Source organism: Notolepis coatsorum, assembly GCF_963971535.1.
Source record: "Notolepis coatsorum genome assembly, chromosome: 1".
Taxonomy (NCBI): Eukaryota; Metazoa; Chordata; class Actinopteri; order Aulopiformes; family Paralepididae; genus Notolepis; species Notolepis coatsorum.
The window spans coordinates 164,762,568-164,782,741 of record NC_140165.1 but is presented as its reverse complement, the minus strand read 5'-3'; the positions used below and the strand labels follow the sequence as shown (position 1 = coordinate 164,782,741).

The 20,174-nt window shown below is 44.8% G+C and overlaps 1 protein-coding gene across 1 annotated transcript in view; it reads right to left on the bottom strand.

Annotated features, from left to right (window-relative positions):
- Nucleotides 1-20,174, bottom strand: part of LOC311223399 (glypican-6-like) — a gene marked incomplete at its 3' end in the record, with an annotated part of 851,697 nt that overhangs the window by 41,853 nt on the left and 789,670 nt on the right. Inside the window, exon 8 of the mRNA XM_084308187.1 lies at nucleotides 18,983-19,113. Within this exon, the coding sequence (XP_084164313.1) occupies nucleotides 18,983-19,113 (131 nt within the window). The remainder of the gene's footprint in view (nucleotides 1-18,982; nucleotides 19,114-20,174) is intronic.

Here is a 20,174-nt window from a genome sequence, read left to right as displayed (position 1 = left end):
TTTTGACCCCTGGTAAGAGTGTATGTTATTATTTGGCAATTAAAAGGTGAGGTTAGCTTTCAAAAATATAATTTATTCAAATAGAATTTATTTCCAAAATGATAAACAAAATGTGAAACATTAATAACAAAGGGCATGTATGAAAAAGTGCTATACAAATAAAGTTATTATTTTGAGTTTCATATACTATTGAAACAAGGATTTACTTAGCTTTCTAAAGACATCACATCATCTTATAGCCAAAATAAACAAGACATGTTACTGAACTGTGTAAAGAAAAGTGTCCCAGTAGCCTTTTTTACTTTACATGCCTATATTAAACATTTAATGTTTTCAGAACTGTGCAAAAAAAAGAAAAAAAAATATCAAGTGTCCCATTTCACTTGTTATATTTCCACATTTTAGTGTTCAGCTTTTTTTTTTTTCATTCAGTGTGAGAAATCCAGTCTCTGTTGAGCTTTAACAAGTCCATCAAAGTCAGGTTGCATGTCTGAGGTGGAGATGCGAAGCACAGCTGCCAGATGTTCATCAGTGAGAGAGGATCTGTACCTGGACTTGGTAAACGTCATGACTGAGAATGTCTGTTCACATATAGGTGGATCCAAAGAGAACCAACATCTTCTGAGCATGTCTCCTCATGTTTGGAAAGTTCTCCTTCTTGAGAGCAGAGTAGAACTCTAGCAGTGATGCTGACTTAAAGTGCTCTTTCAGTAGTGAATCAGACTGCAGGTCAATGAGTTCAAGCTGAACATCAGTGGGTGCACTATCAACACTGCAGGTAAAGGGAGAGGAAACCAGCTGCATTTCATCCTCAACCTTTTTGAAATCTTGAAAACGCCTTGAAAATTCATCATGCAGTGCTCCCAACATGGATGAGTACCTGTGCCGGTGATCAGCTGATGGTTTGACTTCTTTCAGGGTTTTCATGTGTTTGAGATTGTTGCTGCCTAGTTGCCTTGAAATTAATTGCAACTTTGTCATGAAGGCTTTCACATGGCTATGCATTTCATGAGCAAAAATGCCCTTGCCCTGCAGTTGTGTGTTCAGTAGGGATGGGTACCGTTCACATTTGAACCGATACGGTACCGGAACCTGTGAATCGATACCGGTACCCAACAGTACCTTTTTTCTGTACTTTAGTCTCTAAAAATTTAATCTACCTACCTCAGTTGTGAAAAAAGAAATCCAAACTTCAAATAACCACACTTTCGACCGCTTTCGGCTTGCCCCGACTGCTTTGTTGTTGAATCAAGTCAAATCCTAGGTAAGCGTATATTGTGCGTGTGAACGTTGACATGAAAAGAAAAAAGTAAAAAAAAAAAAAAAAAAAAAAAATTAAAAGATTTTTATTTATTTTTTTATTATCATGTAATCTTTCGCGGGCCGGTCAGAATCATCCCGCGGGCCGTACAATGCCCAGGTCTGCTCTATATCTTCTAACTACACACCTTCAAGACCCCTACACTCTGCATCTTCCAACTACACACCCTCAAGACCCCTACGCTCTACATCTTCTAACTACACACCATCAAGACCCCTATGCTCTGCATCTTCTAACTACACACCATCAAGACCCCTACGCTCTATATCTTCTAAGTACACACCTTCAAGACCCCTACACTCTGCATCATCCAACTACACACCCTCAAGACCCCTATGCTCTGCATCGTCTAACTACACACCCTCAAGACCCCTACGCTCTGCATCTTCTAACTACACACCCTCAAGACCCCTACGCTCTGCATCTTCTAACTACACACCCTCAAGACCCCTACGCTCTATATCTTCTAAGTACACACCTTCAAGACCCCTACACTCTGCATCTTCCAACTACACACCCTCAAGACCCCTATGCTCTGCATCGTCTAACTACACACCCTCAAGACCCCTACGCTCTGCATCTTCTAACTACACACCCTCAAGACCCCTACGCTCTGCATCTTCTAACTACACACCCTCAAGACCCCTACGCTCTGCATCTTCTGACTGCACACCCTCAAGACCCCTACGCTCTGCATCTTCTAACTACACACCCTCAAGACCCCTACGCTCTGCATCTTCTAACTACACACCCTCAAGACCCCTACGCTCTACATCTTCTAACTACACACCCTCAAGACCCCTACCCTCTGCATCTTCTAACTGCAGTGCACATCCTCAAGACCCCTATGCTCTGCATCTTCTAACTACTGTACACACCCTCAAGACCCCTACACTCTGCATCTTCTAACTACACACCCTCAAGACCCCTACGCTCTACATCTTCTAACTACACACCCTCAAGACCCCTACCCTCTGCATCTTCTAACTGCAGTGCACATCCTCAAGACCCCTATGCTCTGCATCTTCTAACTACACACCCTCAAGACCCCTATGCTCTGCATCTTCTAACTACACACCCTCAAGACCCCTACACTCTGCATCTTCTAACTACACACCCTCAAGACCCCTACACTCTGCATCTTCCAACTACACACCCTCAAGACCCCTACCCTCTGCATCTTCTAACTGCAGTGCACATCCTCAAGACCCCTATGCTCTGCATCTTCTAACTACACACCCTCAAGACCCCTACGCTCTGCATCTTCTAACTACACACCCTCAAGACCCCTACGCTCTACATCTTCTAACTACACACCCTCAAGACCCCTACGCTCTGCATCTTCTGCCACCTGGACCCACTCCTATTCAGGCTCTTGGGCAGTGGCAAATCCTTATGGAAGCCAACGGAATCCAGGCCTCCCTATTAAAATATGAATTAATATCAAATATGAAATATGAAAAAAAAGGAATATATATATATATAATTTTTTTTTAATATAGTTTACATTCTTTTTCATCTGTGCATCTGTGTTATAATTTTTTTTTAAATGTCTCCCTCTTCTCCTTCTCACTCCCTCTAACACACTGTCAGACTCACTGTGCTCACTGCAGCTATAGAGGAGAGGAGGCAGGGGGTAGGTCTCTTTCTCCAGCCTCAACCATGTGATTCATGTATGTAGAGTCCAAAACCGATCCTAGCCAATCAGATTTGAGCTGACTGCCACACCCTAAAAGTTTAAAACGGGGCTGTGAGAAGAATCATGAGTGTGGATTCCCCTCTGCACACCTCCCCTCTGCACTCTGAACATTGTATTAACCCGTGACTGCTCCCACGGGCCGAATATTGCCCCGAACCTCGCGAGATTAAATCCACGGGTACCGCTCGGCGTGCCGAAGCTTTTCCTAAATCACTTCCATCATCGAAAACGAGGGGAAAAGGTCGGCTCGCGACCCTGAAAATGTGGCGTGATTTTAAAAACGCTGTATTAAGTGAGCCTATTATGGGATCCACGCGAGCTTTCTATCGTGGAAACATCTGGGCGTCCCGCAACTTTTACTCATTCACATGTAGCCCCGAAAATGCTTACAAAAGGAAAGCCGCAAGCGTGGAATAAACTCGCCGAAACGGAAAAGTGTCCCACGGGCGCGCCGTGATTCCGATCCGCATGAAAATATTCACGGCCATAGACCGTGGACACCTTTTTGCAACCGAATATGTGTCTCGAATTTGCTCCCACGCGGCGCGCAAAATCGTGCAAGGAAAGATCGGACCAAAAATGAACCAATGCTCCAGCAGTATTAATGACCCTGATGTAAACAAGACAAACGTCTTTCTCTGGTCTGCATCCCCTTATACAATTGTGTGTATTGAGCCGTACTGTATTGTACCCATTCTGCAATCTGTTAAATAAATAAAAAGAAAGTTTGACTGGCCGCCGAGCCATACTGTAGTGTACATGGTGACTGCTTGACTTAAATAAAAAGAAAATAATATTAATAAAAATATTTAATAATATTTTTTTTAATACGTTTTTTTTGGCTTCCCCTGTTATTTTACCCACGCGACGCCACTGCTCTTGGGGGGTCATCAAAGCGAAGCAGGCTATTCTCAGTCCTAGCTCCACAATGGTGGAATAAACTTCAGGTCAGGACAGCTGAAACCCACCCAATTGTATGCCGTCGACTAAAAACACACTTCTTCAATCAATATCTAAAAAAATTATAATAAAAAAAAAACACTAACCTTCGTACTGTCTTTTACTATTATGCACTTTGCTACTACCGAATCGACCTTGCCTATACTAATACCTACTATGATATATGTCTATACTACTACTATGCACTCAAGAGTCTAGCACTCAACTTCGACACTGTTTGACAAAAATATCAGCTTCACAGTGTTGTATCTTTCCTGCTGACTTGTTGTACAGAAGGTGTAAGACGCTTTGGATAAAAGCATCAGCTAAATTACTAAATGTAAATGTAAGTGGTGGTGAGGGAAGAAGGGTCAAGATTCTACTCACAGATGGCAGGAAGGACATTACATAAGAAACTGTCTTGAAACTGACCCACCCAGTCATAAACAGTGGTTAGATATATAGTACAGGGAATATTTGCGATGGAAGAGTGAAGGAAGAAGAGTTTGACAGAAAATGTATTAGTTATAGAAATAAAAACATTATTATATAACTTAACTCATTCAGCGCCAGAGGGGGCGCTGTGTACGGGGGACCCTGATGGAAACAAGACAAACGTCTTTCTCAGGTCTGCATCCCCTTAACAATTGTATGTATTGAGCCGTACTGTATTGTACCCATTCTGCAATCTGTTAAATAAAGTTTTCATTCATTCATTCATACTGTGTGGTTGAAAGGCCAACGCTTTAAAGTATAGGAATATGTGGCGGTGTTTGCAGGGCTATAACTATATTATAGCTATGGATACAATACTATTGCGCATTTGACATCGAGTATCTATCGTTCAATATGTGAAAAAGAAAAAAAAAATGCATCCATACATTCCCGTTTTATACCGTGGTGAATATAAGTATGGTTTTAGGGTAATACATGGGAGGCTGGGAATAGCCCCCAACGTGTATTATACTAAATGCATTGGCGTTCCGTCCCTACAGACGCTACAATAAAAAAATCTAATGCATATGATAGGTATTATGTTCGTTTTTTTATGCTTTGATCGTCACCAACGGAATACGTTAGCGTAACACACATACGCTCGGATCGCAATGAAAGGCATGCTTTGATCAACGCAAGATTGATATCATATAGCCCTTACCTTGACTAGGATCTGCCCCAAAAAGAATATTCCAATGATCTGATCGCGAGTCCCAGTATTGGTGTCGATCGTGTCGCCAACATAATCCGCCATACATCATCCATCTGGAGCATTTGACGCTCCTCAAGCCGATCGGGACAACCGGTCCCCTTGCCCGACATGGAAAAGTCTGCCCGGACCAATATAATCGACGCACAGCCCAAGACACAGAGTTTCAAAGGATGTGCAATCCTACCAGGCGGCGGTAGTGGACTTTTGCGACCTCAGACTCATTCCCTATCATAACACCAGGCTCCCTGGATGGATAATGAATGGAAATATCGAATAAAAGAAAAAACTGCCAAAACCAGACTATACCAGACTATACTATACTGAACGTTCGGCGAGTTAACCCGACTATCATCGGGTCTGGCGCGGAAAGTATTAATAACCAAGAAAGTAAATTATGGTATTGATTGTTAATAAGCAAAGTGAAATGTAAATGGCATTACAAGTGTATGAATGTAAACAAGTGGTAAACATTACCCCTCTGGTTTTAGTTTTTTGTCATTGTTTAGCTTTCTTTGTTTTAGTTTCTTTCTTTGATGTTTTGCTGTTGTTATTGTTGTTGTTGTTGTTGTTGTTGTTGTTGTTGTTGTTGTTGTTGTTGTTGTTGTTGTTGTTGTTGTATATGCATAAAGTCAATAAAGACTAAAGAAAAAACTGGATAGAGAATATAGGCCCTTGTCCCCAAACATGTTGTTGTCCCAAAACAAGATAATGTATCCCCTTGTTTAGATTTAGATTAAAATGTATTGTCATCATACTGCACAAGTACGGTACAAGGGAAATAAGTTTGCCAACCAACCAGAGTGCAAAAGTAACAGTGAAATGCAATAGTAATATACAATGTACAGGTGATTCAACTAGGTATAAAATATATAAACAAGTACTACTGAGTGTAGTGCTAATCAGATGTATGTGCAGAGTTGTAATATTCATATGTACAGTGATACATGTATAAAGACAGTATGGTAGTAGTCATCAGTGGTGCAGTCGTAATATCAGAACTGCCTGGACACCACGTGCATGCGCGCTCCCGCGCACGTGCATGCGCATACATGTTCCCTCGCTTGCGCACAGAACAGATGATTATTATGCATAAATAGTAGGAAACATGTTTGTATAGGAAATTACTAGTTTTAGTTTAGTTTTTGTAAATATTGCCTTGAAATAGAGAAGCTGAAAAAGGTAGCAGGATGTAACCTTCAATATATAAAGAAATTATATTGTCAACAGATATGGTTGAAAAACAAACAATGTTTTAAATGTAATTGTAGTTACAATTTCTTTAATTGAAATTAATCTGTGCGCGATTGCGCGCACTTCTTCTCAGCGAACTGCTAGGACGGCGTGGTACCCCGTGGTACCACCACTGCATCACTGGTAGTCATACTGGCCAGAAGCATAACTAGTAAGAGCAAGGGCGTAATCTTGTTTTGGGGCGTGGTCCGGCGAAAATGTTGAACATTTAGAATTTTAAATGCATCAATCTTTGAGGGTCAAGTAGAGATCAACATAGTGTATGTATAAAACAAGGACCTCCACCTGATCAAAAATACCTCTGACTTCAGGCACCCTCCTGTTCATGAACTCCCTGCTAATGACTATTTCTTACCGTTTCATCAGCTAACACAGCTAACGATGTCGCTGCCTGCTCGTGTTGTTCTGACTCGGGTGTGCAGGGAACATTATGAGGGGGTGGCGGCTGTTTGTTCACGAACATGTCCGTGATTTTTCTATATGTTTTTTTAACTTGGCTTTTTTAGGAGGAGGCATCCACCACAAGTTTTTTTTAACTTGGCTTTTTTAGGAGGAGGCGGCATTGTGTTATGTGTACAGTCAGTCCCCGTGTCTGTCTCTCACACACACAAACAGTTCTCCGCTGTCTCATTGCAGTGTGACACAGACCAAGCACGAGACTCGTTGCCCTGCTCCTGGCAGGTGAACTTGAGACGTGATTGGATTTAGTATAGAGTGGACCAATGTGCCGCTGTTCCTGCTTGTGGGCAGTCTAAAGGGAACTAGCAGCCGTTTCCCCTGTGGTCCTAGTGCTTGTCGAGTCTCCGTTTATTATCGTGTAACATTGTTTTTGGACGGTAAAAATGTGCAGGGGACAAAAACTGCCTTCTGAAAAAGTGCCTGGGACATGTCCCCTGTGTCCCCCGCATTAACACTTTCAGTGCCACGCCTCCGGTGCCCCGGAACCCCGTTGCGTGCCACCAGCCACTTCAATGACAGAGCTCTCATATTTGCGAACGCATAAACTGTTATGGTTTGTAACCGACCCCAATCGCACAACACAAGACAGGTATGAGAGTAAGCCAAGAACTGGGCATTTATTGAATACAACAGAAAAGCGGCACTGTCCCTCTAAGGGAGAACACAAAAATACAGGAACAAGGAAAAAGGGCAATGTGCCTTTAAGAGGCGAGCAGGCTAAGGGGAAGGCTAAGGGAGAACACAAAATACTGGAAACAAGAATTAGGGAAAATTGGCACTGTGCCTTTAAGAGGCGAGCAGGCTAAGGGGCTAAGGCAAAAGGAACAGGGCCAGGGCAAAGGACAGGGCAGGAACAGGGGCACTGGAGAGGGGAACAGAGACAGAGGCCCGCGGAGGCGGGCTGGAGACAGGGACAGAGAGAACAGGGTTAAGGCCTTGGACAGGGCGAGGGACAGGGGCACTGGAGAGGGGAACAGGGACAGAGGCCCGCGGAGGCGGGCTGGAGACAGGGACAGAGAGAACAGGGTTAAGGCCTTGGACAGGGCGAGGGCCAGAGTTGCTTACAGGGATGGAGAAGGAGCGCACAGGCTAGAAGTCTGGAGTGGTGCGCGTCGGCTTGGAGAACGCGCCGGTTCGGAGAGCGCGCCGGCTCGGAGAGCGCGCCGGCTCGGAGAGACACATCCTCCCGTAGAGAATTAGAGAGCGATGCGCGTCTGGAGTGGAGCGCGTCTGCTGAAGGAGCGCGTCTGCTGTAGGAGCGCATCAGCGCGGAGTCTGGAGTGGTGCGCGTCTGCTGTAGGAGCGCATCAGCGCGGAGTCTGGAGTGGTGCGCGTCTGTTGTAGGAGCGCATCAGCGCGGAGTCTGGAGTGGTGCGCGTCTGCTGTAGGAGCGCGTCTGCTGTAGGAGCGCATCAGCGCGGAGTCTGGAGTGGTGCGCGTCTGCTGTAGGAGCGCATCAGCGCGGAGTCTGGAGTGGTGCGCGTCTGCTGTAGGAGCGCATCAGCGCGGAGTCTGGAGTGGTGCGCGTCTGCTGTAGGAGCGCATCAGCGCGGAGTCTGGAGTGGTGCGCGTCTGTTGTAGGAGCGCATCAGCGCGGAGTCTGGAGTGGTGCGCGTCTGCTGTAGGAGCGCGTCTGCTGTAGGAGCGCATCAGCGCGGAGTCTGGAGTGGTGCGCGTCTGCTGTAGGAGCGCATCAGCGCGGAGTCTGGAGTGGTGCGCGTCTGCTGTAGGAGCGCATCAGCGCGGAGTCTGGAGTGGTGCGCGTCGGCTTGGAGAACGCGCCGGTTCGGAGAGCGCGCCGGCTCGGAGAGACACATCCTCCCGTAGAGAATTAGAGAGCGATGCGCGTCTGGAGTGGAGCGCGTCTGCTGAAGGAGCGCGTCTGCTGTAGGAGCGCATCAGCGTGGAGTCTGGAGTGGTGCGCGTCTGCTGTAGGAGCGCATCAGCGCGGAGTCTGGAGTGGTGCGCATCTGCTGTATCCCACTCCAGGCATACGGCGACAGGTGGCGAAGGCTGGCACCTCGTCTCACGCCGGAGATGAAACAGCATCCAGAATACAGAAACAGATACAGATAGGGAATCTCCCGTAGGAGCTTACAGATAGAGAACGACCCGACCAGGACTGGGGGGAAGATCGAGGTATTTAAAGCCCACTGGGGTGCTAATTAGAACACACATCAGGTGCGTGATGGTAATTGATACTTGACTAGAAGTGTGTGTTCGGCACGGACCAATCAAACACATAATGAAAGGTAGTCCAAGGGTGTGGGCTGCTGAAGAGCAGACGAGAGTAAACGAACGCGAGGGTGGGGGCTGGAGAGGTGAGGAGACAGGGAATTAAAGGTCCAGGGAACAGGAATTAAAGGTCCAGGGAAGAGGTGAACCTCACAGTACTCACAGTACCTTAAAGGAACGGAGCGAGGCAGGGAATGCAATAAATAAACAACGACAACGCGAGGGTGGGGGCTGGTGAGGTGAGGAGACAGGGAATTAAAGGTCCAGGGAACAGGCGAACCTCACAGTACTCCCCCCTCCACGGGAGCCACCGGGCGACCCAAAAATACAGACAGAGTGGCAGGGGACATAAACAAGGCAACAAACAAAAAATTACTGGGCCACGCTAGCAGGGGAAGCTACACCAAAAGTGGGGCTAGCAAAGGGACAGGGTAGCTGAGGGGTAACTAGGGTAGCTGAGGGGTAACTAGGGTAGCTGAGGGGTAACTATGGTAGCTGAGGGGTAACTAGGGTAGCTGAGGGGTAACTAGAGGAGCTGAGGGGTAACCAGAGGAGCTGAGGGGTAACTAGAGGAGCTGAGGGGTAACCAGAGGAGCTGAGGGGTAACTAGAGGAGCTGAGGGGTAACTAGAGGAGCTGAGGGGTAACTAGAGGAGCTGAGGGGTAACCAGAGGAGCTGAGGGGTAACTAGAGGAGCTGAGGGGTAACTAGAGGAGCTGAGGGGTAACTAGAGGAGCTGAGGGGTAACTAGAGGAGCTGAGGGGTAACTAGAGGAGCTGAGGGGTAACCAGAGGAGCTGAGGGGTAACTAGAGGAGCTGAGGGGTAACCAGAGGAGCTGAGGGGTAACTAGAGGAGCTGAGGGGTAACTAGAGGAGCTGAGGGGTAACTAGAGGAGCTGAGGGGTAACTAGAGGAGCTGAGGGGTAACTAGAGGAGCTGAGGGGTAACCAGAGGAGCTGAGGGGTAACTAGAGGAGCTGAGGGGTAACTAGAGGAGCTGATAGCTACAGGGCCTATGCTAGCTGTAATGCTACATTAACATAGAGGCTGCGCTAGCTGCCGGAGCTAGGCTAGCAGACAGGGCTGGACCAGCATGAGAGAACAAGCTAGCTGGAAGGACAGTCCTAGCTGTGGGGAAACTGACCTTGCTAGCTGAAGGGGCAGTCCTAGCAGTGGGGAAAACTGACCTTGCTAGCTGAAGGGGCAGTCCTAGCAGTGGGAGAAACTGACCTTGCTAGCTGAAGGGGCAGTCCTAGCAGTGGGAGAAAACTGACCTTGCTAGCTGAAAGGGCAGTCCTAGCAGCGGGGAAACTGACCTTGCTAGCTGAAGGGGCAGTCCTAGCAGTGGGAGAAAACTGACCTTGCTAGCTGAAGGGGCAGTCCTAGCAGCGGGGAAAACTGACCTTGCTAGCTGAAAGGGCAGTCCTAGCAGTGGGGAAACTGACCTTGCTAGCTGAAGGGGCAGTCCTAGCAGTGGGAGAAACTGACCTTGCTAGCTGAAAGGGCAGTCCTAGCAGTGGGGAAACTGACCTTGCTAGCTGAAGGGGCAGTCCTAGCAGTGGGAGAAACTGACCTTGCTAGCTGAAGGGGCAGTCCTAGCAGTGGGAGAAACTGACCTTGCTAGCTGAAGGGGCAGTCCTAGCAGTGGGAGAAACTGACCTTGCTAGCTGAAGGGGCAGTCCTAGCAGTGGGAGAAGACTGACCTTGCTAGCTGAAGGGGCAGTCCTAGCAGTGGGAAAACTGACCTTGCTAGCTGAAGGGGCAGTCCTAGCAGTGGTAGAAAACTGACCTTGCTAGTTGAAGGGGCAGTCCTAGCAGTGGGGAAAGCTACACAAAAAGTGGAGGCCATGCAGAGGGACCGGGTTAGCTGCCTGGGCATGGCTAGCTACAGGGCCTATGCTAGCTGCAAGGGCTGCATTAACATAGAGGCTGTGCTAGCAGCCGGGGCTAAGCTAGCAGACCGGGGCCATGCCGGTAGTAGAGGCCTGGCAAGCTGCAGGGGAGCTAACGAGGCTAACAGGGAAGCTAACAGGGGAGACTAACAGGCTAACTGGGGAGCTAACAGGGAAGCTAACAGGGGAGTCAACAGGGGAACTGCTGAAGAGCAGACGAGAGTAAACGAACGCGAGGGTGGGGGCTGGAGAGGTGAGGAGACAGGGAATTAAAGGTCCAGGGAACAGGAATTAAAGGTCCAGGGAAGAGGCGAACCTCACAGTACTCACAGTACCTTAAAGGAACGGAGCGAGGCAGGGAATGCAATAAATAAACAACGACAACGCGAGGGTGGGGGCTGGTGAGGTGAGGAGACAGGGAATTAAAGGTCCAGGGAACAGGCGAACCTCACATAAACTATATCTTAAATTATGGCTATGTGTCTAATATGGCCGTCGCTTATCAATGACTTGTTTCCAGTCAACATTGTCGAAACGGATTGTTTTTTAATCGGTTCATTTCCGTTTTATACCATTTTGAAAAACGCTAGTTTTTTTTAAGTTCCAGAAAGAAATAAGGATTCTGTGATAAACGCCCTTTACTGGAATACACTGGAATACACAAAACACGTTGTCATTTTTCGGCCTATTTATGAATCGTTTTCAAATAAACCGTAGATTATCGATAGTATATGTCTACTTATGCACGCTATAGAAGCGGGCTGAAAAATCGATTATCTTATTTCCTGATCGCACACACACACAGACACACACATACACACATTTGGCACACATTGATATATAGGTGAAAATAGCTCTGATTATCCCAAGACTGGTCAAATAGATTCCTTACCTCAGATCAGATGTTCTCCAAAAAGATTATTCCAATTCCTGATTCCAAATATCGATCACGTTTATTGATCCAACGCTGGGTACTGGAAACACACATTCTCCGCTGTTCTGGTGGTGGGCGATTACTTGGATCGTCTCCGGTTACTTGTCTGACAAGTAAAATGCGGAAGCTGGACTTTTTTTTCTCCATGCGTTTCATTCAATCCAATCCAAAGGGGTGCAGTACCATCCGGAGAGACGATAGGGGGCGGTATTTTCCCTGTTCTAGTTCAGACAGATCCCCACTGGTAACGTGAGGCTAGATTGATGAAACATGTATGGAAATCGATAATAAATTAAAAAAAAACGAGAAAAAGACGAGATGTCTCGTCGCTGGCACTCAGCGGTTGGGATGAACTAATGAGAAATCTCGTCGCTGGCACTCAAAGTGTTAATTACGCCCCTGAGTAAGAGTATATGTTCATATAGATATAGTATGTCAGGTGTGGATAGATATATATGTGGTGAGAATAAATATATATATTTGGTATACAACATTTTGTACTGTACATGCTATCATACAGAGCTATGGGTTATATATGCAGGTGTATAAGTAATTATATAGAGGGGTTATATGCAGGTATATTCAAACATATATGTATATATATATGGTAATATATGTGGTAAATATAAGAATAGAAATGTAAATGTAAATATAAATATGCAGTGTATACAGCAGGGAGAATGGGGATGGTTGTCACACGTTTTACTCTAGTGTGAATTGCTCATCATCAAAACATCTTTCAATAGTCATTCCCACATTAAATTGAAGCTTAAGATGTTCGCTTGAAATGTATATCCCTCTCATTTTCCAACATATTGAGGAAATTACCTATCAAAGACACTCTGACACATTGTGACAACCAACCCCATCACGGGGAAGGTTGTCACACACTATGGGGTTGGTGTGATTGATTGAATGAAAGTTTTATTAACAGATTGCAGAATGGGTACAATACAGTACGGCTCAATACACACAATTGTTAAGGGGATGCAGACCAGAGAAAGACTTTCATCTTGTTTACATCAGGGTCCCCCATTTTCATTTCATAATGAATTGTAAGTAAGGGTGCAACTTGCTCCGTGCAATCCATTCTTTGTGGATTTAGTGTGTTTTAATGGGAGAAATATTAAAAAGAAGGAAGAACTCAATTTGCAAGTTGAATTGCATTGACAAGTTGACAAATACATAACGTAATGCATCTTAACATGAACATAAACGGGAAAGACATATTTAGGCCTATATAACAAAATAAGAACAAAATAAATAGGCCTAACAATAGGGGTGAACGGTACACAGAAGCCACGGTTCGGTACGTACCTCGGTATTGGGGTCACGGTTCGGTACGATTTCGGTACAACAGAAAAAATATATTTATAATTAAATTTTAAATTATTTTATTATTATTATATATATTTTTTTAAATAATTTATAATTATTATTATATATTTATGATAATTATTATAATTATTATGATTAAATAGAATAATTTTCTATAGGCTTGCCGTGGTAGTCAGTGATACTGGTGTCATTCTGTGTTCAGGAATCCACTGAATAAATTAATTGCCTAGTGTCCCTTTAACAACTTATCCTTGCTAGGTTTCAGTTTCACTTCTAGAGATAATTTTACTTCACGAGACTGAATACTAGAGAACAGATGACATGTTACAACAATGGCAGAGGATTATTTGGATTTAAACACAGTAGCAGTTAAACTGGAGAGGAGCTCAGTATGTAAGTTTCTTTTTTTTATTTGATCAGCTCTGCCTGAGAGTCCGGTGGGGGAGAATGTTGGTGTGTGTGTTGGCCACGTGTGTGTGTGTGTGTGTGTGTGTGTGTTGGCCACGTGTGTGTGTGTGTGTGTGTGTCTTTCCATTGGCTTCATTTGGTTGACATTATTGGGCGAACAAGAAAACGAAAGAAAACTGTAAAATTGTAATGACCCTGCAGCTGTTCCAATGTAAATGTGCCTTCTGAAGTCGGACTCGGTGTGCCGTGCGCTGTTCTAACACGGACACGGAACCCGCGAGTGCCTGCATGCACGACTGGTGTGTGTGCGCTGTGAGGCGTATTCTTCGTATGGCTGCGTGTACCGCACTGTGACGGCCGTACCGTAAATTAGCGGGAAGAATACTCGTACCGTTACACCCCTAACTAACAATAATAGCCAACACAACTAGGCTACACTCATTCACTATCTGAGTTACAGTGATGGCAAATGTAGGGTCTGGGCACTCCAACTAAGCAGAGCTTGTGTGCCCACTGGTTGCACATCCAACACTTCTCCCATACCTCCCCCGAACGGCTGTTGGATAACATTTCCATACAAACCAACCAAAAACAATCATCTTCATCTGATGAAGACTCCTCCTGTTTCTTTCTTTTCTGTTCCTTCTTCTTGCTGGTTGCCTTTTCCAGCTGGGGTGGAGTACACTGGGATGTACTAGGCTTGGCAGGTGGTCTAGGATGGGATGTACTAGGCTTGGCAGGTGGTCTAGGATGGGATGTACTAGGCTTGGCAGGTGGTCTAGGATGGGATGTACTAGGCTTGGCAGGTGGTCTAGGATGGGATGTACTAGGCTTGTTAGGTGGTCTAGGCTGGGATGTACTAGGCTTGGCAGGTGGTCTAGGATGGGATGTACTAGGCTTGGCAGGTGGTCTAGGATGGGATGTACTAGGCTTGGCAGGTGGTCTAGGATGGGATGTACTAGGCTTGGCAGGTGGTCTAGGATGGGATGTACTAGGCTTGGCAGGTGGTCTAGGCTGGGATGTACTAGGCTTGGCAGGTGGTCTAGGCTGGGATGTACTAGGCTTGGCAGGTGGTCTAGGCTGGGATGTACTAGGCTTGGCAGGTGGTCTAGGATGGGATGTACTAGGCTTGGTAGGTGGTCTAGGATGGGATGTACTAGGCTTGGCAGGTGGTCTAGGATGGGATGTACTAGGCTTGGCAGGTGGTCTAGGATGGGATGTACTAGGCTTGGCAGGTGGTCTAGGCTGGGATGTACTAGGCTTGGCAGATGGTCTAGGCTGGGATGTACTAGGCTTGGCAGGTGGTCTAGGCTGGGATGTACTAGGCTTGGCAGATGGTCTAGGATGGGATGTACTAGGCTTGGCAGGTGGTCTAGGCTGGGATGTACTAGGCTTGGCAGATGGTCTAGGCTGGGATGTACTAGGCTTGTTAGGTGGTCTAGGCTGGGATGTACTAGGCTTGGCAGGTGGTCTAGGATGGGATGTACTAGGCTTGGCAGGTGGTCTAGGCTGGGATGTACTAGGCTTGGCAGGTGGTCTAGGCTGGGATGTACTAGACTTGGCAGGTGGTCTAGGCTGGGATGTACTAGGCTTGGTAGGTGGTCTAGGCTGGGATGTACTAGGCTTGGCAGGTGGTCTAGGATGGGATGTACTAGGCTTGGCAGGTGGTCTAGGCTGGGATGTACTAGGCTTGGTAGGTGGGCTGGGGTGCATTGGGCTCTGCTTGGTCTGTCCTCAGCTCATCCATCACCTCCTCCAAGTTGGTGAAGAAACAGCCCATGTTGTCACATGTGACAACCAACCCCAAAAGAAATGTGACGACCAACCCCAACTGGAATGTCTTGCTAGTATCAAGGCTAACAACCATCTAAAAATGTGTTAGTTAGCCAACAACAATCTAAACTATAGCTTTCCCTTCACACTTTTTAAGGGTAACAATTGTTTCATTATAAACCAATTGTGTAAAATATTGAGGAGCTGAATATTTACAATTCCACATGAAAAACACAAAAAATCCTCTCACCTAAAGTTCAGCTGTCTTACTCAAAATAAGACTATGTAGGTGAGCTCTGATCTTAATTCTGGACATTTCCATACCAAAATATGGGAGAAAGCGCCTTTTGGTAGCGAAATATAATGAATGTGACAACCAACCCATGTGACAACCATCCCCGTTCTCCCCTACATGCTATCATACAGAGTATATGGGTAGACTATAGTATGAGGTGGGTAGTTATGATTATTATGATTACTATGACTACAGTGTAGGGCAGTTGTAGACTGTGGGAGACTATGGGTTCCAATTGGATGACATTTCACACATTTGTTCCGCTCCCCTCCAGACTGCAAATAGGTGAGACACAATGGGACCAAAGCGGAGTTTGCATTTATTTAACAGGGCATTAGGGAATAAGACATGTCCCACGTCAATGGAAGAACCAGACTGTCCTCCAGCACAGCCACACGACCTCAATGTTATCACTGTACCGGCTGACCAGAGAGCACAGTGTGGAGGCCCAATGGTACAACTTAACGTTGAAGTCCATTTGGAAAACGAATGTCCATCTTGATAAGTTCAACACAGACTGGGTTGAAAGCTCTTCACAGTGGACCACCGGACCACCGGACGGACGTCAGGAGTGATGCGGAGAAGGTGGCCCTCGCGCGGGAGATTCCCTTTGTGTCTAATTGCAGACATCATCATGGTGAGGTCCCCGGGACGATAACAGGGTGAGGGCGACCGTCCCGAGGCACATCCCGGCATACGCCATCAATTGTGATACTCGTAACTGGCGGCTCCAACACCTTGAGGATAAATTCTTGAAAGAATCTTAGGGGATCGCTTCCCTCGACAGACTCCTTGAGGTTTATGACACACAATTGCACAGCTATTCTATTCCACTGCATTTGTATTCTAATTTAGTATAGTATATTATACTACACCCTGCACAATAATTGTACAGCCCTGTCCGATATTATATTCTATTGTACTTTTATTCTAATTTAGTTCATATATTCCATTTAATTTTATTCTAATTGTCTGTTAATGTTGCACCAAACGACCAAAACAAATTCTTTGTTTGTGCAAACTTACTTGGAATAAAGACCTTTCTGATCCTGATTCTGATTCTGATGGATAAATCACGACTTTACTTGGGAGTAGATAATAAAATATAAGTAAACATCAAATTTTTTTTTTTTTTTCAAAAAATTATATCTTGCAGCATATTTTAATATATATTTTTTTATATAAAAATATATTTAGTTTTAAGCCTTTTCTTTATCATAAATCGATCAATAGAGACTGTATTAGATCCCCAATTATCATATCATGGGGTATCATTGGAAAGCCACACTCATTGGCTACAACCCTGTCCAAAATATTTTGAGATTGCCAAATGATGACGGAGCTAGAGCCCCCGGAGGTCGGGGGTAGTAATGTGTACTTTGGTGCACGCCTCACATATCGGTATGTAACTCAAGAACCGCTGAACGGAGTTTGTCACCTGAAAGGGCAATTGACAGGCAACAAATAGGGCTTTAATTCTATCTATATATTGTATTAAAAGAAATGCACACCCAAGCCGCTAGAGGTCGGCAAAATGGCGCGTTGCGAATTGTCCCTGATGTTTTATATGATTTACCGAAAATACGAATTTATCGAAAAAAATGCTAATTATATCTCTTTTATCGTAAAACCGCAAGGAAATTACTAAATCCAGATTCAACCCTGCCATTGGAAAGAGGAGCCTTTTCCCTATCCATAGATGTATGATTTGGCCATAATAAGGTCAAGGTCAAGTTCAAGGTCAAATATGAATTTATAATTAAAATCGATTATCATTTATTACTGTATCTACAAATCCTTCTGTTTAATCATCTTCCCTTTATTCATTAGCTTAGATTTTTTTTACACTTGATCTGAAGAAGGTTTTGAATGAGCTCAGTGAGCGAGCTCGGCTTGCTCACAATTGTAACATGGTGTTATTCACCGGCACAGATGCAAAAATAAATCATAATTTATATTCTCCCTTTTTTCATTACAATTGACTCAAGCCTAGTAACAGACACAATATTTCTGACACTGGAAATACATACCCCCAGGTCCCAAGATGTTCCTAGATACCAATAACATGCAAATTGGCCTTACTTAGGCATGTACCTTTAGGCGAGATTTCTGAAAATAGGGCTACAGCTTAACAGGTTAAGAATGTGTAATCAATCAATCAATCAATCAGATTTATTTATATAGCACATTTCACATGACGCGTGTCAACCAAAGTGCTGTACAGAGGGTAGATACACAAGATACATATAGACAACAATCACACTCCGTTTTATGGGAGGGCACACAGGCAAACACATAGAAAAACAGGGCATGAGTCAGTGAACGGGAAAGGCTAGCAGGTAGAAGTGGGTTTTGAGCCTCGATTTGAAGGCATCTATCGAGGGGGCGAGCCTAATGGAGGTGGGGATGCTGTTCCACAGTTCAGGGGCTGCGATAGCAAAGGCACGGCCCCCCCTGATCTTGAGGTTAGACCTCCGAACTGTCAGGAGCCTCTGATCGGCTGACCTGAGGGACCTGGTGTTGGAATAGGGGGATAGGAGGTCTGAGATGTAGGAGGGGGTGTGACCATTAAGGGCTTTAAAAACAAATAGGAGAACCTTAAAATCTATCCTGTAGCGTACTGGGAGCCAATGAAGGGAGGCAAGGACAGGGGTGATGTGGTCTCTCTTCCGGGTTCCGGTCAACAGTCTGGCAGCAGCGTTTTGTACCCGTTGTAAGCGGGACAGGGAAGACTGGTTAATGCCTATATAGAGGGAGTTGCAGTAGTCTAATCTAGATGAAATGAAGGCGTGGATGACTCTCTGAAGGTCTGCAGGGGAGAGAAGGGCTTTGAGTTTGGCAATGGTGCGTAGTTGGAAAAAACATGCCTTTACCACTGAGTTCACTTGTCTGTCAAATTTTAATTGTGGATCAAAAATGACACCTAGGTTTTTGACATACGGCTTGACCAGGGAGGACAGGTTGCGAAGGCTGTTGGTAAGGGTGGTGACAGCGTCTGGGGGATAGGCAAACAGGATAGGCAAACATAAGCATGTGCTTCAGCCTATTCCTTTTTTTCTGTCATTGATTTTGGATTTTGTGTGTGAGCTTACCTTGAATATGTACATTTGTGTTTTTCTTCTTTTCTTTTTCTTTTTGTAAGTCCACACAAGTGTGATTTTGATTTATCTGTAAACAAGACCGAAAAATAAACTTCATTCATTCATTCCTCCAGTAGCAGGAGGTCTCCTCACCTCCCCTTGGTGTGGCTGTTCCAACACAGCTCCTCGTCTGGCTCCGTCAGCTTGCCGTCGGTACAGGTGTCATTTGGTAGATTGGACCAGAACCTCTTGGATTCCTTCAGCTGTTCTCTGATGTCGATCACCTGCAGTAGACAAATACAGAGGTGGAGGAGAGGAGACTGAGTTGAAAATTATACGTTTTATGTTTAAAAGGCTTTAGAATTAGTATGTGGACTGCAAAATGACCTTCAGCGTGTTCCAAAGTGGCTATCTACATACATCTCAGTAGTCATACACAATCACATAAATGGTCAAATGGTACATGGGTCATTTTTATAACAGCTTTTATCCTGTGCTTTACAACTTGTTCATACAGTAGATCCTTGTGTTCTCAATGAGGGCAAATGTGTAGAGATGCTGCTGAGAAATGTTCAGTAGTTTATTGAAAATGTTTGGTGGAAAAACCAAAACAAACTAAATGTTATTCTATATACAACATTTTTAAAGTGTCCAAAATACACGTGGAGGGGATCTTTAAACAAAATCTCTGTATATGAATAATCAAAGTAGATGGAGACATACATTTAATTAAAGAGAACAGTTTGTGTAACGTAGCAGAAAATGTTGCATAAGGCTGGTGAGTTTTGAAAATGAAAACCAGCAGATAACAAAAATATTAACAGTACAACACAATCCCATGTTTACATTGTCATCCACATGACGGATGTTGACTTCAAACCCCTTACAAAAACATATTACGATAGTTTGATGGAAATTTCAGTTCTACCCTGGTACCTGCCATTGTATAAATAATTGACCATGGTACCGTATTGGTAAAAGTCATGTATCGCCATGTTACCACCTTTGTTTACAAGTAATACCATTGTATAATCCATGATACTGATGGTAAATACCTTTTTTAGGTAAATTCATGAAAATAACATGGTACTTATTTTGGAAATACCATGATGAGCAATGATTATGTAACTCTTACTAGTTACTGTACGCTGCTGGCCAGTATGACTTACTACCATAGTGTCTTTATCACTGTACATATTATATTACAACTTTGTACAGTACATACTGTACATCTAATTAGCACTACACTCAGTAGTACTAATTAATATATTTTATACCCAGTTTAATCACCTGTAGATTGTATATTACTACTGCACTTTACTGTTACAATTGCACTCTGGTTAGA